At 41.4% G+C, this 11,404-nt stretch overlaps 1 protein-coding gene across 1 annotated transcript in view; it reads left to right on the top strand.

The window, feature by feature from the left end:
• Positions 1-6,260: 6,260 nt before the first annotated feature.
• The window catches only part of dicer1 (dicer 1, ribonuclease type III), a 38,549-nt gene continuing 33,405 nt past the window's right edge, over positions 6,261-11,404 (top strand). The window contains exons 1-4 of the mRNA XM_084182434.1: positions 6,261-6,378; positions 9,993-10,143; positions 10,454-10,584; positions 10,917-11,051. Of these exons, the coding sequence (XP_084038560.1) occupies positions 6,265-6,378; positions 9,993-10,143; positions 10,454-10,584; positions 10,917-11,051 (531 nt within the window). The 5' untranslated portion in view covers positions 6,261-6,264. The remainder of the gene's footprint in view (positions 6,379-9,992; positions 10,144-10,453; positions 10,585-10,916; positions 11,052-11,404) is intronic.

The following is an 11,404-nucleotide window of genomic DNA, read 5'->3' as shown; positions in this document are numbered from 1 at the left end:
TTATCAGGACATGTAAGGGTCTGTTTTACCTGGGCACATTGTTTGCTGGGTTGAGTTTTCCTGCCCTCCCAGACACCATCCATCTCAGAGCTCAGTGGTCGGTTCAGAGAGGACACTGTCGCCACGGCACCCAGGGCCATCAGCATCAGCAAGAGAGTCACCTTCATCCTGTTGCACAGATACAGGTACAGAAACAGTAAATGGTCAAATAACAATTAGCATATGATTCAGTTGCCTGGGGACCATACATCTGGTCCCCAGGCAAATGAATCAGGTAAGAACAGTTACTAAATTTCACTCGAATTATTGTGCGTTTCCACAAGTGGAAAAATGTATGACCTGGTGAAAACTTACTGAACATCACACAAAAATCAAGTGTATAAATAAATAATCAAAAAATTTAATAAACGAGCTCCTTCCTGCATTTCAATGCTCCAGTCACTGTATGAAGAGTAATGGGATAAGACCAGATTTAGACAGGAATGTGTTTTTGACATAGCTACAATACAGTTTATGTATTTTATTTAATAATAATGATATTATAATATATTTTTTGACTATATAGTGACCGGTATTTAAGTAATGGGTGTGAAATGCATTAATGTGGTGGAATGAGTTTGTCTCTACTTGATGAATGAAGGGTGTGTAGAAAACATGCAAAAATCTGTTAGGATTTATGTGATACTCAAAGGATGGATATAATATTTAAATTGTTTAAGCTAGAACAAGTCAGTTGCTCTTTAGGTCTTGATGGTCACACACATCTCATCTTGTCAAACCACTTGATCTGGATCTCTTGTGCTGTCTGAAATGGAATTGTTGCCGCTAATTGGTGCAAGAGGGGGTGCTGCATCATTCGTTGGGGACGACATGTTGACTGTTGCCTTGTTTGAAATTCAAGCACGCTACAAAGTTGCGGAAACAACACAAACAAATCAAAGCAGAGTTAAACAGCTCATTGTTTGAGTCCAGATTATAGTTATTTTCAGTTTTCAGGAGCCAATGCTGGGGGCAAATGGCTTCACTTGCGTAGCAATTCTTTGGTTTTGAGGGGATTTGTATTCTCGACCACCACACACGCATGTCATCCATGCTATGTAGAACAACAATCTTACGTATTTTACGCAAAATGTTGCGTTTCGAAGGCCCAGGTGGAAGGAAGTATCGTGGTGGGGTAGTTCCTGACAGCAGCAGGAGGGAGTGGAGGAGAGTGTATCAGACGAAATAAAAGGACAATTTTCAATCAAGACGGCTCAATAAAAAATATGTATTAGGTGAGGACGTTTAACGGAAGCACTAGGAATGCATGCTATTCCTTACTGGTGGCTTTGCGCGGGCTTTGTCGACAGAGTGAAATATGCCTTGTCGCACCCACAATATAAGTATATTTGCTTAAAAACTAAGCTAGTCAATAATGTTAACAAGCTAACGTTAGCTAGATAGCGTGGCTCACTTTCTTTGCACATTAATCATTATTCGAATATACAATTTACACATTGTAGCTTTGCATGTAACTATGTCCATCAGTCGTCTTAGACGAAATAATGTTATACATCTATGCTCTGTGTATTTCATTCTAATTAGTCAACCAGCCAACTAGTTAGCTACTTTGCTAAGCTGTCACTGTCAAATTCGGTAGCGACGCTAGCTGCACGCGTGGGATAGCAAGCAATTGCATCTATCAATCCATCAAAGAATAACCACATTAAATATTTGTTAATCTATTTAGACATTTGTCCAAGGTATAAACTTGTCCTCGTGGACGTGTTTGTTTGCCATCAGGTTGATGTAGCTAGCCACCTGTGGTTAGTTAGCTAGCTTGCTAAATGCTAACGGAACAGCCAGTTTTTATCATTTGCTCGCCAGCTAACGTTAACTAACTTGGCTAACTCGTTTCACTGAAAGGCCAAGGTCTCATTGGGGCCTAACGTAGAAACTATTCAAATATTAAGATGTATAGTTGGCTAGTCATTATTCTTTCCCTGGCCTGATCTCGTCGTAGTTTGGAATGTGTTGGTTGATGATTCGAAATGAAATTTGTTAGCAAGTTGCTTGTTGGTGGTGAGAAATTATGTTCTCAGTTTGAACTAGCTATATTTATGCACAATGAATGATGTGCTATGTATACATTTATGTTGACATTTTGTGGACTGGTAATGTTTTAAAATAAATGTCCTGCAATTCAACACATTTTGCCATAGTTTATGCCATGTTCTTATGCTATCAGAGTGACTCAAACATAACAATCAACTTTTTGCATTTTAGATTTTCCCTGATAATCTAGTTTTTATTTTGGTGATTGTTAGTGCTCGAAAATGATCTAATAAAAAAAATATCTATCTATCTATCTATATCTATATATATATATATATATATATATATAGGTCCATTATCTTTTCTACATACTTTATATCTGGTTTTAGTCATTTAAGTTTACACTGAAATGTTTTATCAACCTGTTGTTTTTCTCTAAAATATACAGTACCAGTCAAAAGTTTGGACACACCTACTCATTCAAGGTTTTTTCTTTATTTTTACTATTTTCTACATTGTAGAATAATAGTGAAGACTTCAAAACTATGAAATAACACATATGGAATCATGTAGTAACCAAAAAAGTGTTAAACAAATACAAATATTTTAGATTCTTCAAAGTAGCCACCCTTTGCCTTGATGACAGCTTTTTACACTCTTGGCATTGTCTCAACCAGCTTCATGGGGAATGCTTTTCCAACAGTCTTGAAGGAGTTCCCACATATGCTGAGCACTTGTTGGCTGCTTTTCCTTCAATCTGCGGTCTAACTCATCCCGAACCATCTCAATTGGGTTGAGGTCGGGGGATTGTGGAGGCCAGGTCATCTAATGCAGCACTCTATCATTCTCCATCTTGGTCAAATAGCCCTTACACAGCCTGGAGGTGTGATTTGGGTCATTGTTCTGTTGAAAAACGAATGATAGTCCCACTAAGCGCAAACCAGATGGGATGGCGTATCGCTGCAGAATGCTGTGGTAGCCATGCTGGTTAATTAAGTGCACCTTGAATTCTAAATAAATCGCAGACAGTGTCACCAGCAAAGCATCCCCACACCACCTCCCCCATGCTTCACGGTGGGAACCACACATGCAGAGATCATCCGTTCACCTACTTTGCGTCTCACAAAGACACGGCGGTTGGAACCAGAAATCTCAAATTTGGACACATCAGACCAAAGGACAGATTTTCACCCATCTAATGTCCATTGCTGGTGTTTCTTGGCCCAAGCAAGTCTCTTCTTCTTATTGGTGTCCTTTAGTAGTGGTTTGTTTGCAGCAATTCGACCATGAAGGCCTGATTCACGCAGTCTGATGTTGAGATGTGTCTGTTAATTGAACTCTGTGAAGCATTTATTTGGGCTGCAATCTGAGGTGCAGTTAACTCTAATGAATGTATCCTCTGCAGCAGAGGTAACTGTGGGTCTTCCTTTCTTGTGGCGGTCCTCATGAGAGCCAGTTTCATCATAGCGCTTGGGGGTTTTTGCGACTGCACTGAAAGAAACCTTCAAAGTTCATGAAATGTTCCATATTGACTGACCTTCATGTCTTAAAGTAATGATGGACTGTCGTTTCTCTTTGCTTATTTGAGCTGTTCTTGCCATAGTATGGACTTGGTCTTTTACCAAATAGGGCTATCGTCTGTATACCACCCCTACCTTGTCACAACAACTGATTGGCTCAAACGCATTAAGAAGGAAATAAATTCCACAAATTTACTTTTAACAAGGCACACCTATTAATTGAAATGCATTCCAGTTGACTACCTCATGAAGCTGGTTGAGAGAATGCCAAGAGTGTGCAAAGCTGTCATCAAGGCAAAGTGTGGCTATTTGAAGAACCTAAAATCTAAAATATATTTGTTTAACTTTTAATTTGTTTTTGGTTACTACATGATTCCATATGTGTTATTTCATAGTTTTGATGTCTTCACTATTATTCCACAATGTAGAAAATAGTAAAAATAAAGAAAAACCCTTGAATGAGTAGGTGTGTCCAAACTTTTGACTGGTACTGTGTATTTTTGTATCATATTTTTTGGCTGCTTAATGAATATAGGGGAAACACTGGGTTATGGTAAAGTACAGTTGCCCATCTCAATTTCACTAGTTTATTCTGTCTCTTTTACACACACACCATATACCCAGCCCTGTTCAGTTTCATTATTAGCCAATTGTCCTGAATGTGTATCATATGTGCAAGCGTGTGCAGGGGTTTTGAAGTGGAGAGGGTTGTCACGTAACCATTTAGCCCACATGTGCTTAGCAAATGTTTCTTCACACAAAATTGTTCTCTATCACTTCCCCCAAATGCGAGTGGCCGCAGAGAAACAGGAATAAATTATTGATGAAGCCTACTTTTAATAATCTGTTCCAAATGGCGCCCTATTCTCTATGTAGTGCACTATGTAGGGAATAGGGTGCCATTTCAGACACAACTAGCGTCCAACACTCCACCCCCTTTCTTTCTGGGTCACAGTAGTCAGCCGAGGTGGAAAGATAGGCAGATTGGCCCTAAGGGCTTGTTCTAGATTAGCCTTTCCGGGCTGTAGACATGCATTCGGCTTGTCGTGAGGAACTGCAGTATAGCGAATACATTTTTTCAGTGATTGCTATATCATTACTGCCTACTTCATCAGAGTGTTCTGGTTCAGAAAAGGTTGCACTCTTCCCCAGAGAGATCTTTGACATGGAAAGAGCAATGAGAACCAGGGAAAGTTGAGGCATGTCAGCAGCATGCATTTCATTTGAGGCAAGGCCTAGATGTGCATATTCTGTTGGATTTGTTTTATTTATATATGCGTGTATGTGCTCTTTCTCTGCATGGAGTCAGAGATTGCGTCCCAAATGGCATCCCATCCCATACATTCCCTATATAGTGCACTACTTTTGACCAGGGCCCATATACGGGTTGGTTGTTTAGCAACAAAAACAACGCGTGCGCAACCATGGGGCAAAACAGATGAGGTTGACAACATGTAAACTATATTTTGTCTCTAATGTTTATTGAACACATAAATACATTTGCGCAATGACCACTTGTCTCTCAAATACATTGTTACAGTTGCTGGTTAGCTAGCTAGTGAATTTGAGCCATATTAGCATTGACATGAAATCAGTCAAACCACCTCAAAACAAGACATGGTATCAGTAACAAGATGAAACAAGCTGAAACTAGACACTTACGATTCCCCACATGGCAGTTTCTTGTCATTCTTGCTAGCAATCTGGCCATCCAGAATCACGACAACAGGCTGACTACTGTCCCATGGAAGCGTGAACATTGTTTTCGTGATGTTGTCAGCCAACCCATCTATAGGGGCTTAGTGCACTATATAGGTAGTGCACTATATAGGGAATAGGGTGTCATTCGGGAGGCTATCAGAGAGCAAGAGAGCGCCAACAGCTTTTAACCAGCAGCAAATGTGAGCACTCTATAAAAATGAGGGCTTGTGCTGGCTAAACTGAAATGACTTCTGGGATTGGTTGCAGCTGGGTTCTACAGCAGTGGTCAGGGCAGGCGTGTGGTCTTGATTTTAGGGCAGCAAAAATGTGTTGAAAAGCCAGTTGTCATCCAGAATGTAGATCCCCCCCACCCCCCACACGCAGGGGCGCTTCCTTCTCCACTGCACACCAGCCCTCTCCCATTCCCGCCAAGCAAGATGTCTGTGTTGTCATTTATTTTCCCTCTCTGTCTGTGATTGCTGTTTAGGAAGGAAGAATCTTCAGCTCCTCAAGCCCTGTCATTACAGCCTTTCAACTGTGTAGAGGTAAAATTAGTTTTACCATAAGCCTAACGTGTAATAGATAGGATGGTTGGCCAGAATCTAGGACACCAGTATGATTCGCTTCGGTGTAATAGGCCTATTCATGGAATTTATGTAGGGGGGGTTGTGTGTTTCTCTGTACAGCTCCTCTAGTTGAGATGCGGGGGAGTATGATGAGCTGATTGATGAGCGTTGATCATGAAGCCCAGAGTTAGTGCTGCCTGGTCCATCACAGAGTCTATGACCCTATCTGTAAGTATACACTTGTGTGAATAATAATATCATGTTTATTATTGATCTTGTCAATAATATTAGTAATGATTGTATTATTAGTAACATCCGGCCGGCATGCTGCCTGTTGTTTTGTGAACCAGTAAGTTTTAGAGGAAGAGAATGAGGAAATGAGATAAAGAGAAAGTGGACGAGTGGAGGACTGCACCCCCAGCATCCCCCAGTCCTGAAGCAGCATGTCAGGACTCCAGCTGGTCACCCCCGCCTCCAATCCCATGGGGCCTTTCTTTGGTCTCCCGTGGCAACAGGAGGCCATCCACGATAACATCTACACACCTAGGAAATATCAGGTAAGGAAGGAGGAAGTCCAATTGACATTGGAGCTCAACCGTGTTTAAACTGACACTTGACTATGCACTAGGAAAGAGATTGCAGTGCGTTGTATGTAGACATTGTTGTCACTTTCCCCATTGATCTAATATCTGATAATGACTATAGCCTAACCTATGGAATAAAGATGGATACCCGCACGCAGATTAATGCTCCCGCAGTTTTTTGTGCAAAACTTTGACTGGCCTGACAGAAGTGTTAACTCAAAATGACACAACGACTAGGTTCCAGTTTAACAACGTTTACTTCACCGTATTAACCACAGTACATAGTCGCATCACGTATTATTTAAGTTCCCCATTACAAATGGGTTGTGTGACAAAGTTTTAATTTGTATTACTCAAGCTGCCACTTTCCATTACTTAGTGCCTTTAGGAGCACAAGACCGGATGCTCCCTTTTTAGTCAGACAGTCAGCAAGCTGTTCCTTTGTGGCCGACCAGGAAAACTTTGAGGTGGGGAATCACAGTTGTTGCAAAGGTCTGTGAGCCACCCCAGATGAAGTCATCAACATGACAGGCATGTACTCCAGTCACATTGCAGTCTTGATCAAGCCAATAGAAGACTGCAGGATCCACTTGTGACATTCTTCCACCTGTATTCAGCATTGTTGCCTTGACTTTATTGTACCAGTAGAGTGATGCATCTGCCAGGCCAGACACACACTTTTTTAGTTTCCACAGTGTTCCTTTGCTCTTAGCTTCAGGTGGAGGTCAGATGTGAATGTCCCTTGACAGCTCTGTTCCCTGCAGAAATGCAATGAAGTTTCCATTTTTTCTGGCAGATCAAAGTCAGCAGCAATCTGAGTGACTCTGAGGCGCATGTCGGTGAGTCTTTTGGGAGTTCTTTAGCAGCCAGCTCCTCAAAACCTCTAGCCACTAGATGTGCTTTTGGCACTATTCCAGTTAAGGATTCTTTAAGGGTACACACCCATCTTGTTGAGACACATTTTTGGCCAGTGTCTTTGACTTTCTCAAACACTCAATTTTTCCTCCAATTACTGAGCTCATCTTGTTTAGCTGAGTCAAATGACACATCCTTTGTTTCAAGTACATAATCATTTTGAATGTCATCCTTTTTTTCTCGATTTTCCATTGGTTAAATTCTGAGATGATCTACAAGTGACAGGTCAGCTGACCCTGTTGTACCAAAAGTGTAGCTGGTTCAGAGTACTGCAAGTTTCCTTTGGCTTTTCCTGCTTGTCCAATGACTGTTGCTGTGTGTGGAATACCACTTTCTCTGTCCATGTAAATGTCCAGTTTTCAGATTGGAACAACCATGTTGTCTTAACATGTGGCTGTTGTTGAACGTTTTCCTCATTTGAACCCTCAACAGTATTACCTGTGTTTTGGTTGAAGGTCTTTGATCCATTTCCTGTGTCAGTTTCAGTGTCCATATCATTGGATGCGACAACTGGTAGGTTTGTGTCTGTTAATGTGTCCTTTTTGTCATTTTCAGTAGGAGGCTGATTCTCAGCAACAGCCCTTCCATCTTGTTGATCATTTACTTTCCGCAATCTTGGGTGATGCACCCTGACAATTGTGCCTCACAAATATCACTACACCATCTTGGCCAATGATGACTCACGGTCCTTTCCACTCTTGACAGTCAACTCGTTTGTAGTACACTTTGTTTCCAGTCTCGTGGGTCGAAGCTGTTTACGCCGAGCCCTGCGAATTCTCTCTGAACACTCTGCTTCAGTGAACGCTTTTCTCGCTGCATGTAGTGCTGAAAGGTGCTGTCCCACCCATACACTCACACTGGTCCTTTCTAGTGCTGGTGGCTTGTCAACCTGTACAGAGGGAAGATTAGGGTTCCCGAACACTAGCTGGTATGGGCTGTATCCATGATCATTGTGCATTGAGTTTTTTGCCATCAAAGCCCAATCTAGGGCTTTTTTTCTAGTCACTTCTATTGTCTTGCTTCACTTTCAGCATGATCTCTTTGAGTGTTTGATTATGTCTCTCCAGAAGTCCATTGCTTCATGGACTGTATGCAGCAGTTGGCTTTACTTCCATGTTGAATTTTTCAGCCATTTCTCTTATTTCATTATTATTGATTTCTCCTCCATTGTCACTGTACAATTTCTGGGGCGGGCCATGCACACTTATCCAGGAATGAATGAAGTGCTTGATGATTTCACTGGGTTTCTTTGAATTCACGATGCGTCCAGCACTGAAGAATGTGAAGTGGTTGATTATGTGGTGACACTTAGTCTGACCAAATTTTGCTGGTATCTTGACTCTCTTGGTAGAATGGACGACTCTCCCATCTCCAAATTTGAAAGCTCTGTTGCTTGGTGTGTCAATCATATTTTGTACTTCTTTTATATTTACTTCACTGACATAGCTATCAAACCATTTTGCACCACACACTGTGCGTGTACATGCAGTATCAATCACAGCAGATCCTAAGGATTCAACTATAAAGATCTAAGAAGCAGATTCGTTTGAAAACAGTGTAATGTTACACTGCTCTATCTCTGTGTTTTACATTTTCCTCTGTTAGTTTAACTTGTTCATTTTTTATGAGGACAGTCTTTAACCCAATGGTAAGTGCTTTAACAAATGGCACATTTTGATCTCCTTCCAGTGGATTTGTGCCGGGCAATGGCGCCCTCGTCTGGCTGTCTTGAGAATGTGACTTGTTGGCGCCTTTTCCAATCTGCTCAGTGTAAATTGCCGCGTCACTCACTAGCATTCCATCTGTTATTGGCGCGACAGACGTCTTTTTACCAAACATCATTTTTAGTGCCGACTTCATTGACGCAAAAGTCAGCACAGTACAAGCAGTCAAAGCCAACTGTTTCTCCCTACCATCCAGACAGGCAGTATCTAGCAACTTGAAAGCTAACACTGCATCCGGGAGAACCATGTCGTAATTGCGCATTCTATTGTACCTCTGTTCGAAATCAATTATGTAGTCCGTCATTGCAACCGAAATGACTCTAGTAACAGTGTCAAAGTTTGAATATACCTCGTAGGCACGGTCTTTCTCTTCTTTAAGGAACACAGATTCCAGTGCTCTGATCAAAGTTCTCATACCGTCATCCTTGTTCAAATCCTCCACGGATATTTCCAGTGCTGTATCTCTCGCTCTTCCCTCAAGCAATAATACCACCGCAAGTGCTTGCTTTTTCACGTCCAGATTAGTAACCCGTGTCCAGATTCCAAGTTCATTTTTCCAACTTTCATATGACCTCTTCACGTCGAAGTGAGGTGGCACATTGTAGTTATTAGCCATCCTCTGCCACCAATGTTAACTCAAAATGACAACGACTAGGTTCCAGTTTAACAACGTTTACTTCACAGTACACAGTTGCCATCACACTCAGGCCAGGTCCCATCTCTAGTGAGACTACTGCGCAGGCGTACTAATAACAGAAATATAGGAATACTTCAAACATGAACAGGAAGACCTTCGGGTCTAAATGTTGCAAAATAAACTGTGGGAACATTCGTCAGTGTATGGGTATCTATCTATATTTTATCTGTATAAAAAAAAAAAGTGTAACCAGTTGAGTGTGCTTGCGCAACAGTTGAAACTAATGACTGTAACCTTCTCTGCCCTACCAGGTTGAACTTCTTGAAGCAGCTCTTGAACACAATACTATCGTCTGTTTAAATACTGGCTCAGGGAAGACCTTTATTGCAGTACTCTTAACTAAAGAGCTTTCCCACCAAATCCGGGGAGACGGGAAGAGGACAGTTTTCCTGGTGAATACAGGTAACTACATTTGGAGTCACAAAGAAATGCACTATTTGGTGCATCCGAATTCTTCACACTTCTCCCAAAGTGTGCATTTGCACTCCCCATCATGGATTTCAAAGCATTGGATTGGTGTAAGCATTGTCTGTAAGCATTGTGAAATCCATTAGAGGGAGTGTGGAAGTGCGCACTTTCAGGAAAAGGGTAAAGAGTCAGGATATGCAGCCTTTTAGAAGTATCAACTTCTAATAAGTGTACATCAAATATGGTATGATTGAGACCATGAGTTTTCTCTGTTTTCCCCTCTTTTCCTGAATGATAAATAAAGCATCGTCTGTGATTCAGCAAGCAGCTAGTGTTAGGACCCACTCTGATCTCCAGGTTGGAGAATACACCAGCACGGAGAAGACCTCTTCATGGTCTGGGGAAAAGTGGAGCCAAGAAATGATCGAAAATCAGGTAGGGGTTCATTGAACACAGACCTGGAAAATACAAATTTCTACCAATTTTGTCATATAATTTCAATTGCCAGAATAAAGTACCAATGGTTACCAATTACTTTCATGATAAATACCAGTGGTAATAGCATTACTAAAGTTTTCCCCTCTCAATTTCAACAACTTAGAAAAATAACACTGAATTCCCAGTGTCATTTCCATGAGGAGGGGAAAGTTAGTATTCTGTGGATGGATACAATCAATGTCATGACACTGTAATCTATTATTCAAGGCAATATGCCATCCCTCCAACCTCCCCTCCACTCATTCTCTCCATCATTTCTGTTCTTCTAGGTGCTCGTTATGACTTGCCATGTCTTCCTGCATGTGCTGAAGAATGGAGTGTTGCCACTATCGAAACTCAACCTGGTGGTGTTTGATGAGTGTCACCTGGCAATCACAGACCATCCCTACCAGGAGATAATGAAGGTACAATTACAGTCTGCTCTACGTAGTTATGCATTCAATTGTCGCTTGAAAGCCAAGCACATACTCTTCCTTCCCTGTATGGCGAGAGCCAAGGCATTATGGAGATTGGAGTTAGTCATTATATTAAAATGTTGTCAGTCAGCCGTCCTTATTGAACCCCATTGCAGGATGTTCAATGTTTTAGCATTTTCCTTGTTTTAATAAGACTGAAGCAGTCTGCCTCCTCTATCTGTTTCAGCTATGTGAGGGCTTTCTGTCCCTGTATCTGTTTCAGCTATGTGAGGGCTTTCTGTCCCTGTATCTGTTTGAGGGCTATTTACAGTGGGGGAAAAAAGTATTTAGTCAGCCACCAA

Source organism: Coregonus lavaretus (assembly GCF_964263955.1).
Source record: "Coregonus lavaretus genome assembly, chromosome: 18".
Lineage (NCBI taxonomy): Eukaryota > Metazoa > Chordata > Actinopteri > Salmoniformes > Salmonidae > Coregonus > Coregonus lavaretus.
Note: the sequence above shows the minus strand (reverse complement) of the source record. Positions and strands in the feature narration are given on the sequence as shown.